At 50.0% G+C, this 24,139-nt stretch overlaps 1 protein-coding gene across 2 annotated transcripts in view; it reads left to right on the top strand.

Annotated features, from left to right (window-relative positions):
* The window catches only part of ARHGAP4 (Rho GTPase activating protein 4), a 97,574-nt gene that overhangs the window by 70,694 nt on the left and 2,741 nt on the right, over window positions 1-24,139 (top strand). For both annotated transcript variants that reach the window (XM_060252335.1, XM_060252336.1), the window contains exons 15-21: window positions 4,053-4,187; window positions 5,836-5,941; window positions 7,258-7,488; window positions 11,355-11,431; window positions 16,671-16,824; window positions 18,698-18,784; window positions 20,163-20,312. In XM_060252335.1, the coding sequence (XP_060108318.1) occupies window positions 4,053-4,187; window positions 5,836-5,941; window positions 7,258-7,488; window positions 11,355-11,431; window positions 16,671-16,824; window positions 18,698-18,784; window positions 20,163-20,312 (940 nt within the window). The remainder of the gene's footprint in view (window positions 1-4,052; window positions 4,188-5,835; window positions 5,942-7,257; window positions 7,489-11,354; window positions 11,432-16,670; window positions 16,825-18,697; window positions 18,785-20,162; window positions 20,313-24,139) is intronic.

Raw genomic sequence — 24,139 nt, forward strand, 5'->3', positions numbered from 1 at the left:
CACACACACACTGTGGCTAATAGCCACTGATGGACCTCTGCTCCATATTTTTATCTAAACCCCTCTTGAAGGTGGCTATGCTTGTGGCCGCCACCACCTCCTGTGGCAGTGAATTCCACATGTTAATCACCCTTTGGGTGAAGAAGTACTTCCTAGAACCTGGAAATCATTTTGTGGCTGTCTTCACCTCCTCTGGTGGCCACGTTGTTTTCTATTTACACATTCGTACGCTAAGATCCAAGAGCCCCGTGGCGCAGAGTGGTGAAACTGCAGTACTGCAGTCTGAGCTCCCTGCTCACGACCTGAGTTTGATCTCGGCGGAAGCTGGGTTCAGGTAGCCGGCTCCAGATTGACTCAGCCTTCCATCCTTCCGAGGTCAGTAAAATGAGGACCCAGCTTGCTGGGGGGAAAGCGTAGATGACTGGGGAAGGCAATGGCAAACCACCCCATAAAAAGTCTGCCGTGAAAACGTTGTGAAAGCAACGTCTCCCCAGAGTCTGAAACGACTGGTGCTTGCACAGGGGACTACCTTTACCTTTTACGCTAAGATCCTATAGTTTCGCTGTACTCCTTTAAGGAAATATGGCACATGCCTTTGACTTGCATACGTGAGGAGAACCTGGAAATCCATCAGATATGTCTTAAACATTGTTCTTCTATGAATGTCTTGTAAAGACTGGGTTCCAGTGAAAAATAAGCCTCCAAACTGAAGCAAGTTTGCCCAAGGCCCAGGGTTGCCAGATCCAATTCAAGAAATATCTGGGGACTTTGGGGGTGGAGCCAGGAGACATTGGGGGTGGAGCCAGCAGCAAGTTTGTAACAAGCACCATTGAATTCCAAAGGGAATTCTTGCCATCACACTTTAAGGGACTGCATGTCTTCTAAATGCCTTCTCTCTGTTAGAAATAATGAAAGATAGAGGCACCTTCTTTTGAGGGCTCATGGAATTGGACCCCAAACGTTTCGAAACTTGGAGGGCGTTTTGAGGAGAGGCATTGGATGCCATGCTGCAAATTTGGTGCCTCTACCTCAAAAAACAGCCCCCCGCAAGCCTTAGATACCCGCAGATCAATTCTCCATTATACTCTACAGCAGGGGTGGCCAGCGGTAGCTCTCCAGATGTTTTTTTGCCTACAACTCCCATCAGCCCCTGCCAGCATGGCCAATGGCTGGGGTTGATGGGAGTTGTAGGCAAAAAACATCCGGAGAGCTACCGTTGGCCACCCCTGCTCTGCAGGAATCTGTCTCCATAGGGAATAATGGAGTGCCCAGCAGACATATCCCTCCACTCCCCCCGCTTTCTGATGACCCTGAAGCAGGGGGGAGAGCCTCCAAACCAGGGGATCTCCTGCCCCCACCTGGGGATTGGGAACCCTCTACCAAGACCATCCTGCCAAGGAGGAATTTGACGTAATGGACTACCAGGACCACAGAGGAACTGCTACTAACAACCCATGAAATAACTCTCCGTGTGAAAATAGTAAAGCAACTAGAACCAATATATATAAATCCTCTATATTCAATATCAAATCCAAATATCAATAAGAGTAATATAACAAATATTGAAATGTACAAGCTACAAGTGGAAGCAACGAATCAACCTGGTAGGGCTTGTGGCCGTAGTTCTCGAACCTTGCCTTCTTATGACTGACTTTTGGATTCTGTCTTTGGGTTGTGATTTGGACTTAGCAAAACGAATAAGACTCAGTGGCTGATTACAGACCGGCACTTTGGGTCGACTCAGAGACGCCTCTGAAGTCGACCCAAATAAACCGGCCACACGGCAACATTTGCCGCCCGCCCCTGTCCCACATTTACCCCGTCCTGAAAGACGATCCACTCAGCTCAAAAAGGGACCACTTGGAAAGTGGTCCCTTTTCACTGGAGTGGCTCTGAGGTGGCACCCGGCCATCCGGAAGCCCAGAGAGTGCCTTACAAGCGCCTGGGGAGCCGCGAGCGGGACGCGGGAGCTTTCCAGACGTTCTCCGGCCACCCAAGGCCCGCGCCTTCGTGCAGCACCGTCTGGAAGCTCTGGGGCACTCTTCTTCTGGCCGGCTTTCTTCAGCTGCCCTGAATTGGCCATCTGTTATCAGCCAGTGAGACACAAAGTTGTTTGCAGACGCTACTTACAAACCCAGCAAATTTATCTACTGTACGACATACTGGAAGAAGACGGTCCCTAGAAGAAGAGGGTTTTTTTTTTTAATTTTTATTATAACCAAAAATAAACAAATTTAGAACAAATCAAAATTATAACAAATACAAAACAAATCCTTTCTCTACAGACTTGATTCAATCATTACTGACATACAAGATAATTACCTTAAATAATAATGAAATCCCAACATTTCAAGAGGCAACTTTTCACTTTCCAAAACGGTAGAATTAACATATTCTAGATAAGGGAGCCATTTTTCTGTTATGGTATTTTTTAACGTTGGTGTTTCCATTAGTAGTAGTTGTGTTGAGATCTTGTCTTGTACAATTATGTCCCTCACCTTAATGCCCCATTCCTCAATCGATGGGACCTTAGTACTCTTCCAAACTTGAGCTACCAAATTTTTGCCATTAACAGTAACATCAAGATAAGTTCCATGCGTAGGGGAGTAGACCAATTTTCTGGCCAAGAAGTGCTTTGAGACTCAAAACGACTCAAGGACCGGTCGTTATGATCGTCGGACTGCATTTATGGCTATAAATTAATGAGGATATTTATCATTTAAGAGACAGTAGGAATAAGAGTGCTTTCTGGATGGAGTAGTCTTTGTACGGTCTCTCGTAACTTGTACATTTCAATATTTGTTATATTAGTATTATTGAGATTTGGATTTGAAATTGAATATAGAGGATTTATATATATTGGTTCTAGTTGCTTTACTATTTTTTCACGGAGAGTTATTTCAAGGAGGAATTTGACCCAGGTGATCCTCTGTTCAAATGTTGCTGCGCCCCACCAATGTACAAACTCAGGAGTTTCTCCTGGTCTGTCAATATCTTCAGAGGTGTAAGAAGTTGTCCAGGGTTGGGGGGCGGGGTACTCCATGAATTGGTAACGGAGGGGAGGGAGGAAGGAGAAAAATGCCGGAATGCTTTCCCCTCTTTCACCCTCTTTATATTTTTTAATTGAATTTAAAAAAAATATACAAGTTAATATCAATATTAATATTCATACACAATTAAACTTATGGAATCAGGTTATAAACAAGCATAAATACTTACATGCATACAATAAAATATCAAGTAAAGATTTTAAGTTATAAAAATGTATTTAGATATGTAGACCATTTTCTATCCCAGAAGAGAGGTCAAGATGAAAACAAAATTAAAATCAAGACAATAATTCCTGTATCAAAACAAAGTTAATCTAATTGAACCATATTATCATTAAACTATTAATTATGCATTGCTATGAATTCTTAACTGCCTAAATATTCTCTATGCAAACTATTACAGGTTATTCCAAAATTTACTGTTTGGTGATTATAATTAGGTGCGAACCACTACTAGCACAGTAAAAGAAAAGGAAGGTAGAAAAATAGAGAAATAAAAAGAAGTGTTAGTAAATAGAAAAGAAAGAAAAAAACACAACTGAAGGAAAATGTTAAAAACTTATAAGTAGATAAGATCAAGATATTCTGGTTTGTGTGGTTGGATGTCGTTTGCTGTAATGAACTCAATAAAAAAAGAATTGCAGAGTTATACCCCGCCCTTATCTCTGAATCAGAGATTCAGAACAGCTTACAATCTCCTGTATCTTCTCCCCCCACAACAGACACCTTGTGAGGTGGGTGGGGCTGAAAGAGCTCTGACAGAAACTGCCCTTTCAAGGACAACTCTTGCAAGAGCCCTGGCTGACCCAAGGCCATTCCAGCAGGTGCAAGTGGAAGAGTGGGGAATCAAACCCGGTTCTCCCAGATAAGAGTCCACACACTTAACTGCTACACCAAACTGGCTCTCCAAGGAAACCATTTCTCTGTAAATTTTTGAGTTATTATTGAGTTTGAATGTTGGATATGATCTGTAATTTCCCCCCCCCCCCCCTCTTTCACCAGGTGAGGATCCATTGGCTGACGGCTTCATGCAACATGACTTGGATTCCGTGGCAGGAGTGCTGAAGTTGTATTTCCGGGGACTGGAGAAACCCCTCTTTCCCAGCGACATTGTTCCAGAGCTGCTGGCCACAGCCCGTACGTTTGTGTGTTTACTGGTTTTGCCTGGTCATGGATGCCCCTTGTCTCAGGTGGGGAGTGTGCTGTATGGCACTGGGAATTTGGACTTGTCAAACAGTGCCCTCTCAAATTAGCCTCAAGTAGTGTTTGTCACTCTCTGCAGAGCTGAGGTCACTCTGCTATCCAGACTTGCCTTGACCTGGCTGGCCCAGAGAGTCATATGAACATATGAAGCTGCCTTATACTGAATCAGACCCTTGATCCATCAAAGTCAGTATTGTCTTCTCAGACTGGCAGCGGCTCTCCAGGGTCTCAAGCTGAGGTTTTTCACACTTATTTGCCTGGACCCTTTTTTGGAGATGCAGGGGATTGAACCTGGGACCTTCTGCTTCCCAAGCAGGTGCTCTGCCACTGAGCCACCGTCCCTCCCCAGGGTTGCTATGCAGAGGAAGGCAATGGTAAACCACCTCTGTTCATCTCTTTCCTTGACCTGCATGGCCCAGGCTAGCTCAATCCCACCAGCTCTCAGAAGCTAAGCAGAGACAGCCCCGGATAGTACTTGGATGGGAGACCACCAAGGAAGTCTAGGGTAGCTATGCAGAGGAAGGCAACAGCAAACCACCTCTGGTTGTCTCTTGCCTTGAAATCCTTATGGGGGGGTCCCCCGAAGTTGCCAGTGACTTGATGGCACTTTCCATCACCCACATCTGTTCATGCAGAAATTTGTATTTCTTTTGTCCCGTGGTATCAATATTTGTCTAGTATCAGCACTCCAGTGGTCCTTTTGCAGCTGACATTTGCTGCTGGGCTGTGCTGCAATGACTTTGCCTTGACATTAATGCAAAAATTACTGTTCTCAAGGCTAACAACCTAAAAACATGAGGTGTTTCCACAGGGAAGAATAGACCAAGTGGGATGCAGACCCAAAACATGGAGATTCAGCCATTTTTCAAAATAAATTCTGCTCAGCAAGGATCGTTGCCTTTTGTTTTATTAGCAACAGAGACACTTCATCATTAAAAAAAAGCCACACATATTTTTTTTAAAGTCCACACAGTATAAATGAGGCTCCAATTAATCATCCAGTTATTACAGTTATTTGCTGTAGAATCATGCATCTCTTCACATCTTCGCAGGGATAGTATTCACTACACAACATGGAGGGGGTCTCATTAATATTAAAGAGGTGCATTGCTAGTAATTTCAAAAATCAGGGCTTCTTTTGGTAGCAGGCACTATTAGGCCACACAGCCCTGATGTAGCCAATCTTCCAAGAGCCTTCAGGGCTCTTCGTACAGGGCCTACTGTAAGCTACTGGAGGATTGGCTACATCAGGGGTGTGTGGCCTAATATGCAAAGGAGTTCCTGCTACAAAAAAAAGCCCTGTCAAAAATCAAATCCGTTTCCCCCCTGAATTGTTTGGCACCTCTCCTCTTAATTGTACGAACCAAGAAACTTCGTCCTTCCTCCAAGAACCCCGAAGTTTTGTCGCCGGGTCTATAATCTGGGGCGTGTCTTTGGATCCTCGTTGCATTGCACCCAGTGTCCCAAGTAAAATTATTCATTCTGGTGGGGAGGATTTTTAAGATAGGTGGCTCTTCCGTCTTTTCACGCCGATCTGCTGCTTACTTTAACATTCGTTCCCTCTCTTTAATGTGCTGCTCAGAATTGGAATCTTTGGCCGAGCGAATCTGCCACCTTCGAGCTCTCGTTTCCCGGCTCCCGGCCGCCGTGTTGGTGGTTTTGCGTTACCTCTTCGCTTTCCTCAACCAGTGAGTATTGCGGGTTCTGCAGGATTGGATCAACATGTTTTTTGAGGGGGGGGGGGCAAAATTTAAAAAATGATGCCCCCTTATGGGCCCATTCTACCCTCTGGGCCCATAGAATAGAATGGACTCCATACCTAATTTGGTGCCCCCCCTCTAGCGGCACTCAGGGCAGGCACCCTCTCTGCTCCCCCCCCTAGATCCAACCTTGGGGTTCTAAGTAGGAGAGGACTCTTCTTTCCTTGAAAGTGTCACACCTCAGTTTCCAGAGGGGGGTGGTGGCAAACTGCCAAGCAGGGCCGGATCTACCCATTTTTTTGAGTGGGGGCTAGGGTTGCCAATCCCCAGGTGGGGGCAGGGGATCCCTCAGTTTGGAGGCCCTCCCCCCACTTCAGGATCATCAGAAAGCAGAGGGGGAGGGAAATGTTTGCTGGGAACTCTGTCATTCCCTATGGAGACTTATTCCCATAGGAAATAATGGAAAATTGATCCGCGGGTATCTGAGGCTCTGGGGGAGCTGTTTTTTGAGGTAGAGGCACCAATATTTCAGCATAGCATCCAGTGCCTCTCCTCAAAATACCTCCCCAAGTTTCAAAAAGATTGGACCAGGGGGTCCAATTCTATGAGCTCCCAAAGAAGGTGCCCCTATCCCTCATTATTTCCAAATGGAGGGAAGGCATTTAAAGGCTGTGCAGTTCCTTTAATGTGTGATGGCCAGAGCTCCCTTTGGAGTTCAATGGTGCTTGTCACACCCTTGCTCCTGGCTCTAGCCCCAGTCTCCTGGCTTCACCCCCCCCCAAATTCCCTGGCTCCACCCCTAAAAATCTAGCTCCACCCCAAAAATCTCCTGGCTCCACCCCCAAAAAATCTCCTCGCTCCACCCCAAAAAATCTCCTGGCTCCACTCTAAAGTCCCCAGCTATTTTTTGAATTGGAGTTGGCAACCCTAGTGGGGCCAAAACTTACAAAAAATGGCACCCCCACTCAAAAAATGGCAAGGCACCCTCCACCTCCCCTCGGGCAAAGCACCCGTGGTCTCCCCCCCCCCACACACACACAGGCATCCGCCCCACAGACCGGGACAGAGAAAAGTGGGGGGGGGGGAAGGAGGGGAGGGTGCTTAAGAGCCCTTTACTGCTCCCCCCCACCCATTTTCCAGGAGTGCCCAATTTGGTGCCTCCTCCCCCCCAACAGCGCCCGGAGCAGGTGTCCCCTCTGCCCCTCCCTAGATCCGACCCTGCCGCCAAGGTCAAGTACAGGATGGGGTCCATTCTCTGCTGCCTGGATAACTCGTCCGGCATCACCCACACCTTCTCCCCGCAGCTTATCTCAGTACAGCGACGAGAACATGATGGACCCGCACAACCTAGCCGTGTGCTTCGGCCCCACCCTGGTGACGGTCCCTGCTGGCCAGGACGCCGTGTCGGTGCAGCCTCACATCAACGAGGTGGTGAAGTGCCTGATCGTACACCACGAGGCCGTCTTTCCTGGAACCAGCCAGCTATCCGGCCCTCAGTATGAGAAAGTCATGGCCTTGGTCGAGGAGGAGTACTGGTATGAGTGGGTGGGGAGAGAGGGTGGGTGTGGCCGGCCGGGTGGAAATAGTTGCTGCTTACTTGCGTGCGGTTGTTTGCTTATGTACAGTGCAGGGACCTCCAACATTTTTGAGTCTGTGGCCAGCTTTGGAATTCTGACATGCCGCGGTGCGGCGCAGTCCCAAAACAGTTGCCGCAAAAGAAGAAGAATCGCCGATTTATACCCTGCCCTTCTCTCTGAATCAGAGACTCAGAGTGGCTCACAATCTCCTATATCTTCTCCTCCCACAACAGACACCCAGTGAGGTGGGTGGGGCTGAGAGGGCTCTCACAGAAGCTGCCCTTTCAGGGACAGAGTCTCAGAGCGGCTCACAATCTCCTTTCCCTTCCTCTCCCACTACAGACACCCTGTGAGGTGGGTGGGGCTGAAGAGGGCTCTCACAGAAGCTGCCCTTTCAGGGACAGAGACTCAGAGTGGCTCACAATCTCCTATATCTTCCCCCCGCACAACAAACACCCTGTGAGGTGGGTGGGGCTGAGAGGGCTCTCCCAGAAGCTGCCCTTTCAAGGACAGAGTCTCAGAGCAGCCTACAATCTCCTTTCCTTCCTCCCCCACATCAGACACCCTGTGAGGTGGGTGGGGCTGAGAGAGCTCTCCCAGAAGCTGCCCTTTCAAGGACAGAGTCTCAAAGTGGCTTACAATCTCTTATATCTTCTTCCCTCACAACAGACACCCTGTGAGGTGGGTGGGGCTGAGAGAGCTCTCCCAGAAGCTGCCCTTTCAAAGGACAACTCTGTGAGAGCTATGGCTGACCCAAGGCCATTCCAGCAGGTGCAAGTGGAGGAGTGGGGAATCAAACCCGGTTCTCCCAGATAAGAGTCCACATACTTCACCACTACACCAAACTGGCTCACCAAAAGGGCTGCTTCAGGAGCAGGACCGGATCCATTTTTTTTTGGGGGGGGGGGGAAGACAAAATTAAAAAATGAGGCCCCCTTATGGGCCATTCTGTCTTGTGGTTCCATAGAATATAATGGACTCCATACCCAATTTGGCGCCCCCCCCTCCGTCGGCGCCCGGGGCAAGCACCCCCCTCCGCCCCCCCCTAGATCCGGCCCTGTTCAGGAGGTGGAGCCAGCCACAAAATGGCTCCTACATGAAACATAAAATGGCCCCCATGACTTATCTTCAGTCCCACAGTGAAGACCCTCGTGCTGTGCTGGCAGCTGCTGCTGAAGGAACATTTGAACACCGCACAGCCAATCAGAAGCTTTGCTGGGCAAAAGTCTTGCTGGTCCCACCTACTTCCTGCCATCCTGTTTGAAAAGTCCCTGTCGGCCAAATGGTGCTCGCGACACTCCTTCTCCCAAATGCGTAGTATGCAGAAAGTACACAGAAAGAAACTTCTGCAGCCTCTCTCCCATAACGCTAGAAAACATGGTCACTCTGCTTGGTGCTGGAATTCGGGATGGGCAGGCGATTGTGGAACTCCCTGCCACAAGATGTGGTGAAGGCTGCAGGCTTAGATGCATTGAAAAAGGGATCTGGACTCATTTATGGAGGATAGATCTACCACTGGCTTATATGAGGAGAGAAAGAAGTCCTTTTCTCCCTTTCTCAATCCAAGAACTCGTGGGCATTCAATGAAATTGCTTAGCAGTCAGGTTAAAACGGATAAAAGGAAGTACTTCTTCACCCAAAGGGTGATTAACATGTGGAATTCACTGCCACAGGAGGTGGTGGCGGCTACAAGCATAGCCAGCTTCAAGAGGGGATTGGATAAAAATATGGAGCAGAGGTCCATCAGTGGCTATTAGCCACAGCGTGTGTGTGTATGTATGTATGTACATGTGTGTGTATACACACACACATATATTGACCCCTGTGTGACACAGAGTGTTGGCCTGATCTAACATGGCTTCTCTGATGTTCTTATGTGACACAGAGTGTTGGACTGGATGGGCCATTGGCCTGACCCAACAGGGCTTCTCTGATGTTCTTATGTGACACAGAGTGTTGGACTGGATGGGTCACTGGCCTGATTCAACATGGCTTCTCTAATGTTCTTATGTGACACAGAGTGTTGGACTGGAGGGGCCACTGGCCTGACCCAACAGGGCTTCTCTTATGTTCTTCTGTGACACAGAGTGTTGAACTGGAGGGGCCACTGGCCTGATCCAACATGGCTTCTCTGATGTTCTTATGTGACACAGAGTGTTGGACTGGATGGGCCACTGGCCTGATCCAACACGGCTTCTCTTATGTTCTTATGTGACACAGAGTGTTGAACTGGAGGGGCCACTGGCCTGACCCAACAGGGCTTCTCTTATGTTCTTCTGTGACACAGAGTGTTGAACTGGAGGGGCCACTGGCCTGACCCAACAGGGCTTCTCTTATGTTCTTCTGTGACACAGAGTGTTGAACTGGAGGGGCCACTGGCCTGACCCAACATGGCTTCTCTGATGTTCATATGTGACACAGAGTGTTGGACTGGATGGGCCATTGGCCTGATCTAACATGGCTTCTCTGATGTTCTTATGTGACACAGAGTGTTGGACTGGAGGGGCCACTGGCCTGACCCAACATGGCTTCTCTGATGTTCTTATGTGACACAGAGTGTTGGACTGGATGGGCCACTGGCCTGATCCAACATGGCTTCTCTTATGTTCTTATGAGACACAGAGTGTTGGACTGGATGGGCCACTGGCCTGATCCAACATGGCTTCTCTTATGTTCTTATGAGACACAGAGTGTTGGACTGGATGGGCCATTGGCCTGATCCAACATGGCTTCTCTTATGTTCTTACGTGACACAGAGTGTTGGACTGGATGGGCCACTGGCCTGATCCAACATGGCTTCTCTTATGTTCTTATGAGACACAGAGTGTTGGACTGGATGGGCCACTGGCCTGATCCAACATGGCTTCTCTTATGTTCTTATGAGACACAGAGTGTTGGACTGGATGGGCCATTGGCCTGATCCAACATGGCTTCTCTTATGTTCTTACGTGACACAGAGTGTTGGACTGGATGGGCCACTGGCCTGATCCAACACGGCTTCTCTTATGTTCTTATGTGACCCAGAGTGTTGGACTGGATGGGCCACTGGCCTGATCCAACATGGCTTCTCTTATGTTCTTCTGTGACACAGAGTGTTGGACTGGATGGGCCACTGGCCTGATCCAACATGGCTTCTCTTATGTTCTTATGAGTTGTGATAGCTGAATGGTGTTTCTGGGTTCAGGGGCGGAATGCCTGGCTGCCTGATAGGCTGCGGTGGCCAGCAGGGAGTGTTATTGCCAGCAGATCCTTCTTTTTCTCTGATGCTCGGGGCCGGCTTGCCCACTAGGCAAACTAGGCGGTTGCCTAGGGCGTCGGCACCAAATTCGACCGCCCCCTAGTTTGCCTGCTCCTCAGCCGCCTCCTCCCTCTCTTCTCCACCACAGGTCTATTTCAATGCCCAGAAGGGCGGTCGAGCGCCGCTCCCAGGCAATCTAAAGGCACTCCCCCACCCCAAATGGGAAGGAAGTGGGGAGGAGGGAGCAGCAGCAGAACCCTTTCAAGACATATTTCCTTCACACTGCTGCTGGCATGCCCCAGCACTCACGGCTTTTTTGCCCCCCAATCAGCTGATCGGCGGGGAGGGTACTTTGGATCACCCGGGAGCGGGACTCCACTGCCCTTCCGGGCTTTGAAATGGACCTGGGGTAGGGAAGGAAGGGGGGGAGGTGCGACGCCGCGGGGGGGGGGGGCACTGTGGAGGGGGGCGGCGGGCTGGCAGTCTGCCTAGGGTGCCCTGCGCGCTTGGGTCAGTGCTGCTGATGCTGGATCGTAGATCTGATCCAACATGGCTACCCTTACGTTCTCTCTCTGTCTCCGAGCAGTGACATCTTACCCCTGGAAGCCACCGCAGAGGAGCCTGAGATGGAGAGGACCCCTGAAACGCCAGCTAGTGAAGACGGTGAGTGATGGGGTGGAGGGCTGGGGTCGGTAGCAGCTGTGGCTCGAGCCGTTTTAATATTTTCCCAAGAACGTTAATTCTGTTCCCCTCTTTCCCTCTCTGCATCTTGTTTTTAGGGTTGGTGGGGGCAGGCCTTGAATTCAGTAGGAGCTCACAGGAGCACAGCTCCTGAACCTTTCTGAACAGCCCCTTTCCTTCCCCACACCTACCTACCTTATCCATTGAATAGTAGGTGCAGCTGCATAACAATCCCTGATTTAGGAGGCCGGGCAGCCAGCCAGCCAGCCACCAGGAGCTTTGCCACCCCCCCCAGCAGCCCTCATGAACCCCTGGAGAAGCCTGCACCACCCTTTCTCCACTTCTGATGTGATTTTGGGTGGCGGGTAGCTTGCTGGCCTTTTGACTGTGGGCGTGGCCCAGAAAAGCCCCAGGTGAGCAAGGCTTGCTTGGGCTGGCTGGATCTCTAGGCAGCCCAAGCAGGCCTCGTTCGGCCGGGGCTCTCCTTTCTTGCATCGGGTTGCTTTTGGCTGGGGGGAGGGGGGCAGCATATGCTAATGACCTGTGCCACCTATTTTTCTACAAAATGACCCCTGGGTGGGGGGGGTTCAAATGTTTCTTCTTCCAGAAAACAGGGTTTGGGGCAGGTAGAAGATGTGTCCTAACTTCATAAACGGGCAGTGGAGTTTTGAACAGGGGAGATGTAATTCTCCCTCCTTCTCTCCCCAGCGTCACCCCCTGTTTTGAATAGGGACAGGGGAAGAAATAAGGCTTTCTCTGGAAGAATTTCTCGATTTGCCAAGGAATTCTGCGGCCCTACACAGCTGCTTGTTCAACCCAAGGGTCTTTTCCTAGAAAAATAGGTCGTGGAGCTCATTAGCATAACTCATTAGCATATGCCACACACCCCTCTGACATCACCGGAAGTACATCATAAGGTACCGCCCACAATGCAGGCTTCTCCTAGGCCGCCCCACTGCAAAAGCCCCAACACCAGCAGAAAAGAGTACAGAGCCAGCCGACCCAGAAGAGCCTCTCTTGGCCGCACCCCTCCTCCCACAGTGAGAAGAGATGCAGAGCTGAACTGACCTCCGGTGTCCATTGCAGCAGCAAGGGGAAAAGCGCAGGCTTCTCCACATCTTAAGAAATAGAACAAAGCAGTAGACAAGTGCACCTTTAAGACCAACTAAGTTTTGTTCAGAATGTCAGCTTTCGTATGCTCTTAAGCAGACTTCATCAGACCAAATGGGAATGGAAGCAGCAGTTCTTAATATAAGTGGGCAGTGTGGAATCATGGGAATGTTTTTAGCAGATTAAAAGAATCACAAATTTATTTATTTATTTATTACTTTACATTTATATCCCGCCCTCTCCGCAAGTGGACTCAGGGATCTGTGTTTGTTAGTGTTAGTTGCTTCAGACCAACACGGCTGCCTACCGGGATACCTCTTAAGAAAGGCCGCTGGGGGCGTGGCAAAGCTCCTTGTTCTTGGCTGGCTATCTAACTTCCCGCTCTCAGGCAGTCCTCCGAAAAGCTAGGGATTATGCAGCTGCACCGGCTTATTCAATGGCCCGACAAAAGGAAGGCAGGGGAGGAGGGGGAGTTGGAAGGCTCCAGAAACGTTCAGGAGCGGCGCTTAGGTGAGCTCCTGCTGAATCCGAGGCCTGGTTCAACCTATTTACATGGTGTAGTGGTGAAGAGTGGCAGACTGTAAACTGGAGAACCAGGTTTGATTCCCCACTCCTCCGCATAAAAGCCAGCTGGGTGACCTTGGGCCATTCACTGTTCTCTCAGAATTCTTTGAATCCCACCGATCTCACAGAGCTCGTGGGGAGAGAACGGGAAGGAGATTGTAAGCTGCTCTTGGAGTGAAGGGTCGCAAGTCTCGCTGGGCAAAAGTACACCTGGCCCTGCCCACTTGACGGGCACCGAGAAAGGAGCCAGCAGGCAGTCGCCGTGACACCCATGGGCACCACCTTGGGGCTCCTCGTCAGGATCGCCGAGTTGGTGGAAGCTTGAATTCCTCGGTTTTGTCCACAAGGTGTGCAGTCATCTTTCGCCCCTGCGGTTTTGGCATAGCAAACAGCAGGAAGCTCTCTTCCCGGCAGGGTTTGCAATGGCAACTAAATGGGCGAATTCATTGCTGTCCCTGGCAAGGATAAAAAAAGCACAAGCCTCCGTGTAATCATAGCCTCCGTGAAACATAAAAAATTATTCTAAATGGTGTGTATTGTTTGGTGGTCAGTTTTGCAACTTCACAAGCAGTGTAACGCCTAAATGGAAAGCTCTACAAAAAGAGGCATCCAGGAGAAGACTACAGATTTATACCTCACCCTTCTCTCTGAATCAGAGACTCAGAGCGGCTTACAATCTCCTTTATCTTCTCCTCCCCACAACAGACACCCTGTGAGGTGGATGGGGCTGAGAGAGCTCTCCCAGAAGCTGCCATTTCAAGGACAGAGTCTCAGAGCGGCCTACAATCTCCTTTCCCTTCCTCCACCGCAACAGACACCCTGTGAGGTGGCTGAGGCTGAAGAGGGCTCTCACAGCAGCTGCCCTTTCAAGGACAACTCTGTGAGAGCTATGGCTAATCCAAGGCCATTCCAGCAGGTGCAAGTGGAGGAGTGGGGAATCAAACCCTGTGAGGTGGGTGGGGCTGAGAGGTCTCTCACAGCAGCTGCCCTTTCAAGGACAACTCATGCCAGAGCTATGGCTGACCCAAGGCCATTCCAGCAGGTGCAAGTGGAGGAGTGGGGAATCAAACCCTGTGAGATGGGTGGGGCTGAGAAAGCTCTCACAGCAGCTGCCCTTTCAAGGACAACCTTTGTCAGAGCTATGGCTAACCCAAGCCATTCCAGCAGGTGCAAGTGGAGGAGTGGGGAATCAAACCCAGTTCTTCCAGATAAGAAGAAGAATTGCAGATTAATACCCCACCCTTCTCTCTGAATCAGAGAACGGCTTACAATCTCCCATATCTTCTCCCCCCACAACAGACACCCTGTGAGGTGGATGGGGCTGAGAGAGCTCTCACAGCAGCTGCCCTTTCAAGGACAACCTCTGTCAGAGCTATGGCTAACCCAAGGCCATTCCAGCAGCTGCAAGTGGAGTAGTGGGGAATCAAACCCAGTTCTCCCAGATAAGAGTCCACACACTTAACCACTACACCAGGGGTGGCCAAGGGTAGCTCTCCAGATGTTTTTTTGCCTACAACTCCCATCAGCCCCAGCCATTGACTATGCTGGCTGGGGCTGATGGGAGTTGTAGGCAAAAAAACCCCAAACATCTGGAGAGCTACCCTTGGCCACCCCCGCACTACACCAAACTGGCTGAACAGAGACTCCAGTAGTAATTCAGTCCATTCCTATATAAAAAGATGATGTCTCTGTTCCAGAAAAGGCTATTTAGAACTCCCAAAAGATACAATTATGATCCAACCTCCTGGTTCCAGCTTCCAGCAACGGATAGACCGGCGATATTCCAGACCACGTTTCACTGATGCTTCTTCCAGCGCAATCAAAATCCTTCACAAATCCTTCCGAAGATGCAAAGATAATTTTCAAAGACTCTTCTATCACTGTAGATTTCCAAAAGGCCGCAAACAAAATGGCCAACGTCTTCACTGTTACATAAAATCGCGACGTGACCACAATCACAAGACTGTGTGCTGTTCTGGTCACACCTGAAGTTTTGGACCAGGGGTGTCAAACTCATTTGCTATGAGGGCCAGATCTGACATAAATTAGACCTCGTTGGGCCAGGCCGTGTTGGGTTGGGCTGGGCCATGTGTGTACCTATTTACATGCTTAAAACATTAGCACTCATTGATCTTAAAGGTGCTTTGTTTGTATTTCTCCCATGGGATTCTGGGAGCTGGGCAAAGGAAGTTCTGGCTCTTTCCTTCCTTCTCTTGGTGGTGGGGGAGCCTCAGCCAATAGAAGGAAGAGAGGCTTGGCTGAGTAGCTCTTCTGTGCAATTGAGAGAGCCTGGCAAAGCAAGCTATTCCTCCCCCCCTTCCTCCTCAAGGGAGGAGCCTCAGCCAGTGGAGAAAATAGAGGTTTTGCTCTGTGGCTCCTGAGCAATTGAGCAAGCCTTGCAAAGCAAGCTGTGATGCAGAAGGAAGCAAGAGAGAGGGAGAAGGAAGCTGAACCCAGCGAAGACAGAGGTCCTTTGCGTGGGTCGCGGCGCTCTGGGAAGGGAAATAGCTCTCCCGGTCTTCGATGGCGCGCCATTGAAAGCAGCGCGCCAGGTAAAGAGCCTGGGTGTTTTACTGGAGCCTTCACTATCGATGGAGGCCCAGATAGCAGCCACTGCCAAGTCAGCATTCTTCCATCTGAAGCGGGCAAGGCAGTTGGCCCCTTTCCTTGAGCGCCGGGACCTCGCAACAGTGATCCATGCAACGGTCACCTCAAGATTGGACTACTGTAATGCCCTCTACTTGGGGCTACCTTTGTGCCGGACTCAAAGACTGCAGTTAGTGCAGAACGCGGCGGCCAGGCTGTTGTTGGGACTCCCAAAACGGGAACATATACAGCCGAGGCTACGTGAACTGCACTGGCTGCCGATCATATACCGGGTCCAGTACAAAGTGTTGGTCATTACCTTTAAAGCCTTATATGGCCGAGGACCTACCTACCTGAGGGACCGTCTCTCCCCGTATGAACCCCAGAGGGCACTGAGATCAGTTGGGAAAAATCTAATGACCATCCCCGGGCCGAGGGAGACTAAATATCAGAATACTAGGGTACGGGCATTTTCAGTCGCGGCCCCTACCCTATGGAACCGACTCCCCGAGGAGGTGCGGGCCCTGCGGAACCTTGACCAGTTCCGCAGGGCCTGCAAGACCGCCCTTTTAAAACTTGCATACCTGGACTGTTAAGAAGATCGGCAATTAAGCACCCGCCAATGCGGTTAAGACCACACCGCTGAATAACTGCACTTACTGGATTGTTTTAATGTTATTAAGTTAATGTTACTGTTTTATATTGTTAAATGTAAAAGTTTTAACCATTATATGTTTTTATGAAATGTTGTTAACCGCCCTGAGCCTGCCGAGGTGGGGAGGGCGGGATAGAAATAAAATTTATTATTATTATTATTATTAGATGACAGCCAGTTGCTCGGGGGCCTGATAGGAGCGCTCTGGGGGCCTGATTCGGCCCACAAACCGCATGTTTGACACCCCTGTTTTAGACCGCGTGAGACAGGCTGACCTTCTGGGCTTGTGTCTTCTTGTCCTCCCAGAGTGTGACTCCCAATCCGACTCCGTGCCCCGCTCAGGCTCCATAGCTCAGCAGGAAGATCGGTTTGTGCCTCCGCGAACGGTGGCCGGTGGCTGGTGGCGAGGCGAGCGCGGGGGCAACCGGGGGCTGGTGCCTCCCATTACCTTACCCAACAGGTGAGCGACGCATTTAGGCTATGGTTTTTTTAAATGTTCCTTTTTCACCCTGTGTCAATCTTAAATGAATCTGAAAAACAGCCGAGCCAGGCCTGGTTATACACATGCAGTAGAGTGGGGGATCCCCACCCTTTTCAGCCTGCGGGCACCTTTAGAATCTTGACACCACATGATGAGTGCAGCCACAAAATGGCTACCTCAGGAGACGGAACCAGCCTTACAATGGCTGCTGCAGCTTACCTTCTGGGAAGATCCTTGTGCTGTTGGAGCTACTGCACAGCCAATCAAATCTCCAGTAGCCAACCAGAAGCCTTAATTGGCAAAAGCCCCACCTTGCCCCACCTACTTTCTAAAAACACTCAGCGGGCAGCAGGAAAGGGGTTGGTGGGCACCACATTGGAGACTCCTACAATAGAAGGAAGTGCTTTAATAGTGAAGAAGTAGAACGGACTGTACTGTATCAGACATAGGTGGGAGATGCCCTATTACAAGGGTGGCCAACGGTAGCTCTCCAGATGTTTTTTTTGCCTACAACTCTCATCAGCCCCAGCCAGCATGGCCAATGGCTGGGGCTGATGGGAGTTGTAGGCAAAAAACATCTGGAGAGCTACCGTTGGCTACCCCTGCCCTATTAAAATATTTTAAAACATTTATTTGAAAGTAACATAACATGGGAGAGAGATGACTGAGAAACTTCCCCTGGGCGCTGCTCAGTTCCCACATGCAGGGAAATCTCTTGACTTAGGGGAGCATTCAAAATGATCTTCCTCATGTTTGTTGCCTGGATTGATATGGCATAGGTCAGAGGTTGCCAAACTGTGGCTTGGGAGCCACATATGGCTCTTCCACACATCTTGTGTGGCTCTTGAATCCCCTACTACCACATCAGCTGGCTTGAAGAAGACGTTTGACTCTTCAAAACACTTCGCCAAGCCAGCCAGTAGCTTGGAGAATCTGTTTAAAGTTAAAGTTGCTTTCTTTCTACCTTCCCTTCTCCTTCCCCCATCTGTCTTCCTTCCTTCCTTCCTTCCTTCCTTCCTTCCTTCCTTCCTTCCTTCCTTCCTTCCTTCCTTCCTTCCTTCCTTCCTTCCTTCCTTCCTTCCTTCCTTCCTTCCTTCCTTCCTTCCTTCCTTCCTTCCTTCCTTCCTTCCCAGTTTGGTGTAGTGGTTGAGTTTGTGGTCTCTTATCTGGGAGAACCATGTTTAATTCCCCACTCCTTCACTTGCAGCTACTGGAATGACCTTGGGTCAGCCGTAGCTCTCACAGAGGTTGTCCTTGAAAGGGCAGTTCCTGGGAGAGCTCTCTCAGCCCCACTCACCTCACAGGGTGTCTGTGGTGGTGGTGGGGAGGTAAAGGTGATTGTGACCACTCTGAGACTCTGAGATTCAGAGTATAGGGCGGGATATAAATCCAATATCATCATTAGCATCTTCTTCTTCCTGTCTTGCGGCTCTCAAACATCTGATGTTTATTCTGTGCAGCTCTTACGTTAAGCAAATTTGACCATCCCTGCCATAGATTCTGATAGGGTTGCCACCCCCCAGGTCCCAGTGGATCATCTAACAAAGGGAGTTTTAATTCTCGAAAGTTTCCACCCTGGAAAATTTCGTTGATCTTTAAGGCGCTCTTGGACTCGAATCCCACACTTTGGGATGCTGAAGTAGGGCCGTCCGATCAGTGAACAGTGAAACCAGGAGACGTTCTGTGGAAGAAGATAAGTTTGGCCTGCAATTTATGTCTTCTCAGCCTTACAAAATCTCAAAGAAGCTCCACATCTGTGAACTCTCTATAAAGGTGACTGTGGAAACGTACTGAGCTAGGCCAGAAAAGTCTGCCTTTAACACATTTTGTTGTCGCCCCCTTTCCTTGGCAGCGAGAAACAATCTAGCCCCCGGAGCTCCAAACTGGAGATTGACACCGTCCTGTCCCTCGATGACCCTCATTCTGAAACTTCTAGCAGGTGAGAAGAATATTCTTTTCGACAGGGCTTTTTTCGTAGCAGGAACTCCTTTGCATATTAGGCCGCACCTCCCTGATGTAGCCAATCCTCCTGGAGCTTACAGTAGGCCCTGGAAGAAGAGCCCTGTAATCTCTTGGAGGATTGGCTGCATGAGTAGTGTGTGGCCTAATATGCAAAGGAGTTTCTGCTAGAATTCCGCCCCAGGGCCATGCACCCCTGATGTAGCCAATCCTCCTGGAGCTTCCAGTAGGCCCTGTACTTAGAGCCCTGGAAGCTCTGGGAGGATTGGCTACATCAGGGGTTTGTGGTCTATTATGCAAAGGGAGTTCCTGCTACAAAAAAAGCCCTGCTTTTCGCAAGACGGGTCACCACGTTAATCCATTAGCTTGTAGGAGTAGAAAACAGTAAGAGTTCGGTAGCAGCGGAAAGACTAGCGAAATTTGTGGTAGAGGATAAGCTTTTGTGAGTCACTGCTCACAGATGTCTGAAGAAGCAAACAGTGACTCGTGGAAGCCCACACCCTGCCACAAGTTTTGTTCACCTTTAAGGTGCTACTGGACACTTATCCTTTTTGCAAGAATGTTGATGGGTGGTGGAAGATCCTTGTATGAATTGCTCACTTCCGACCTGGAAATGGCTGCCTCCATAGAGATGGATCCCTGAGGGGTCGTGGCTCACTGGCAGAGCCTCTGCTCAGTGTGCAGAAGGTCCCAGGTTCAATCCCTGGCACCTCCAGTGAAAAGGACCAGGCAGGAGGTGATGAGAAGGACCTTGAGCTGAGACCCTGGCTCAGTGGCAGAGCCTCTGCTTGGCATGCAGAAGGTCCCAGGTTCAATCCCCGGCATCTCCAGTGAAAAGGACCAGGCAGGAGGGGATGGGAAAGACCTTGACCTGAGACCCTGGCTCAGTGGCAGAGCCTCTGCTTGGCATGCGGAAAGCCCCAGGCTCAATCCCAGCATCTCCAGATAATAGGACCAGGCAGGAGGTGACGAGAAATAACTTGGCCTGGGACTTGGCTCAGTGACAGAGCCTCTGCTTGACAGGCAGAAGCTCCCTGGTTCAATTCCTGGCATCTCCAGTTAAAAGGACCAGGCAGGAGGTGATGGAAAAGACCTTGACCTGAGACCCTGGCTCAGTGGCAGAGCTTCTACTTGGCATGCAGAAAGTTTCAGGTTCAATCCCCGGCATCTCCAGTTGAAAGGACCAGGCAGGAGGTGACGGGAAAGACCTTGACCTGAGACCCTGGACAGCCACTGCCAGTCTGAGAAGACAAGACTGGCCTTGACGGACCCAGGGTCTCATTCAGTGCAAGGCAGCTTTGCATATATGTGTATATTCATAAGTATTACGTAACAGTCACTCCTTCTCCCTTTCTTAGGCTGCGGGTGAATTCCGATGCAAGCGTCGGGGGTCGTCAGCGCGGGGGGAGCAGCCCCATCCGCAAGCTGGCATCGCCATTCATGGACGGGGGCCGCCTACCCTTCCCCCTGCAACCCGTCCAGCCCAGGATCTTCCACCCCACTGAAAGGTGAGAGGGCGCTGAAGGAGCGGCGGTTGTGCGTGGGTCTGCAGCTGAGGGCTGTAAAGGTGGGAAGACAGAGCACACCCCAAACAGATATGCAGGGGCGACTCTGACCTTTTCCCAGGCTAGCGCAACGTTGCACAGTCCCGGGGAGGGGTTTGTTCCAAGTTTCATAAGAAACACCTGGTTAGAGTAAGACAATTAGAGTAAGGCAAGGGCAAGGAAAGGAAAGGTCCCCCGTGCAAGCACCAGTCGATCTTCATCGTGGTCTCTGTGCAGTCCCACGCATGGGTCTTGCCGCAGGCAACGGATCCATACCTCGGAGTCTCCAATAGCTCGCCTAGAGCGTTTTTTGGCGCTCTCTCCCGCTCACCCTGGGGAGCAGGCATCGACTGCGCATGCCCGGAGCGAGTGGGAGGCGCCCCTCCCACTCAGTTTCTTCCTTTCCACCGCCCGGACAACACCTCCATTGCTGCGTTCCTCTCTCCTCAGCTCGTCTTCTCCTGTTTGGTATCGTATTCTCTTTTTCTCTTTACCTCCATTCTACTGTCTTTTTCGTCCTTATAATTTTTTTTTTTTTAAAGCCCTTGTTTCTGCGCTTTCCTTTCCCTGTATTTTCTTCCCTCCCTTCCCCTCCCTTGTCCCGGGCATATGGAAGGGAAAATTACTTTCAAAAAGTGTCGGAGGTGTGCATCTAAAATTCCTACTTCAGACGGACATTCTTACTGTCTTTTTTGCTCGGGTGAAGCTCACCCACTGCGCCAACTTCAGTAACAGGCGCGAAAAAATCGAGCGGCTAGACTTCAGAGTTTCCTGCTCAAAAAATCTCTCCGGGCCATGCCCAGTTCTGATTCGCCGCCTCCCCCACCTTGAGCGGGAGATTCGACTGCTCCTCAACCCCTTAAGAAGCATAAGTCCAACAAGAGAGCATCCAATCACTCCGACACCACCCATAAGTCTTCGAAGAAGTCTCACCACACCGATCCTTCGGTCTCAGCTTCGAAGAAACCTCGCGATCCGACAAGGTCGACTCCGACGACTTTTCCGAGGGCAACCACTTCGACTACTCTTTCAACAGCCATGACATCAGTTTCTATCCACTCGGCTCCGATCCAACCTCAAGTTCCACCAGAGCTTTTGGCGCCCTCCGATGTCATTTCCGACATGCCTCATCTCACACCTCATTCTCCAGCTCCAGTCGAGGTCATCCCTGTTCGATCTCGTTCGCCCTGGGTCCATAGTGTGATGCCGTTTGACATCCTCGAACCCGACCCACGTTCGGATCCTCTGGCTTTCCCTCAGGAGCATCCTCGGTCTCTGCTTCAGGCAGGATCCTTTCGCGACATTGGAGTTTCCCCTCTGTACCGAGAGTCTTCGATGCAGGTTTCTACCCAACATGTCCGCTCTCGCTCACCGGTTCGACGTCATGATTTCCGACTCTGGGGTGACGTTGCTTTCACAACGTTTTCACGGCAGACTTTTTACCGGGTGGTTTGCCATTGCCTTCCCCAGTCATCTACACTTTCCCCCCAGCAAGCTGGGGACTCATTTTACCGACCTCAGAAGGATGGAAGGCTGAGTCAACCTCGGGCCGGCTACCTGAATCCAGCTTCCGCCGGAATCAAACTCAGGTCATGAGCAGAGTTCAGACCACAGTACTGCAGTACTGCTGCTTTACCACTCTGTGCCACGGGGCCACCCCCCCCCCCCGCCATAAACCACCCCGTCAAAAAGTCTGCCGTGAAAACGTGAAAGCAATGTCATCCCCGGAGTCGAAAACGACTGGTGCTTGCACAGGGGACCTTTTCTTTCCTAGAGTAAGACATACTAGCCGTGCAATCCTAAACAAAGTTACACCCTTCTAAATCTTTTGAAGTCAGTGGGTTTAGGCAGGGCTTTTTTATGTAGGAGCTCATTTGCATATTAGGCCACATCCCCTGACACGAAGCCAGCCAGAGCTGTGTTCCTGGGCATTCCTGCTTTTAAAAAAGGCTCTGGGTTTAGGAGTGTGTCACTCTGTTTAGGATTGTGGTACAAATCTCCACTCCCCCGCCCCCCAAAAAAGGAATCTTACCTAATAATTATGGTCACCAACCTCCAGATGGCACCTGGAGATCTGCTATTACAGTTGATTTTGAGACAACCAAGATCAGTTCCCCTGGAGGAGGCGTTATTAAGGAAGACTCAGCATGGGTTCTGTAAGGCAGGGGTGGCCAGCGGTAGCTCTCCAGATGTTTTTTTGACTATAACTCCCATCAGGCCCAGCCATTGGCCATGCTGGCTGGGGCTGATGGGAGTTGTAGGCAAAAAAAATATCTGGAGAGCTACCGTTGGCCACCCCTGCTGTAAGGGAAGATCTTGTCTCACTAACCTGTTAGAGTTCTTCCTGGAGGAAATGGCTGCTTTGGTGGGTGGTCTGCATGACACTGTACTCTGTTGACATTCCGCTCCAGGCTCTGCCCCCAAAATCTTCAGTAATTCCCAACCCTTTCTTACATGTGGCCATTTCTTACACGCCCAGGGAAACACTGATCACCAATTTGGAGTCAGGCAGCAGTTTTTCTCCAGGCAATTGGCAAGGGATCCTGGTGGGCTTTCTTTTTCTTTTGGCCATCTTCTGGGCATGGAGCAGGGGTCACTGGCTGTGTGTGTGTGGGGGGGGTGGAGGCAGGGCCGGTGCGAGGGTTTTTGGTGCCAGAGGCAAGCCGCCCACTGGTGCCCCCCGTCCCCCGTGAAATTTTTTTTAAAAACAGAATTGTAGGAGAAGTGAAGAAACTTGAAACGATTTACATTTTAATGTACAGCTTTTAATTTTACGTTTTAATTTTTTTAAATTGTGAGATTAAACAATAAAATTTGTGAGAATACTACTTGATCCTTTTAGCTGGAGGTGCCAGGGACGGAAACTTCACATGACCATATCTACTTGATCCTTTTGGCTGGAGGTGCCAGGGACAAGACCTGCACATGACTGTTTCTACTTGATCCTTGTAGCTGGAGGTGCCAGGGACAAGACCTTCACATGACCATTTCTACTTGATCTTTTTAACTGGAAGTTCCAGGGACGGAACCTTCACATGACCATTTCTACTTGATCCTTTTAGCTAGAGGTGCCAGGGACAAGACCTTCACATGACCATTTCTACTTGATCCTTTTAGCTAGAGGTGCCAGGGACAGGACCTTCACATGACCATTTCTACTTGATCCTTTTAGCTTGAGGTGTCAGGGACAAGACATTCACCTGACCATTTCTACTTGATCCTTTTAGCTTGAGGTGCCAGGGACAAGACCTTCACATGACCATTTCTACTTGATGCTTTTAGCTGGAGGTGCCAGGGAGAAGACATTCACCTGACCATTTCTACTTAATCTTTTTAGCTTGAGGTGTCAGGGACAAGACATTCACCTGACCATTTCTACTTGATCCTTTTAGCTTGAGGTGCCAGGGACAAGACCTTCACATGACCATTTCTACTTGATGCTTTTAGCTGGAGGTGCCAGGGAGAAGACATTCACCTGACCATTTCTACTTAATCTTTTTAGCTTGAGGTGTCAGGGACAAGACCTTCACATGACCATTTCTACTTGATGCTTTTAGCTGGAGGTGCCAGGGACAAGACATTCACCTGACCATTTCTACTTAATCTTTTTAGCTGGAGGTGCCAGGGACAAGACCTTCACATGACCATTTCTACGTGATCCTTTTAGTTGGAGGTGCCAGGGACAAGACCTTCACATGACCATTTCTACGTGATCCTTTTAGCTGGAGGTGCCAGGGACAAGACCTTCACCTGACCATTTCTACTTGATCCTTTTAGCTGGAGGTGCCAGG

Source organism: Heteronotia binoei, chromosome 13 (genome assembly GCF_032191835.1).
Source record: "Heteronotia binoei isolate CCM8104 ecotype False Entrance Well chromosome 13, APGP_CSIRO_Hbin_v1, whole genome shotgun sequence".
NCBI lineage: Eukaryota > Metazoa > Chordata > Lepidosauria > Squamata > Gekkonidae > Heteronotia > Heteronotia binoei.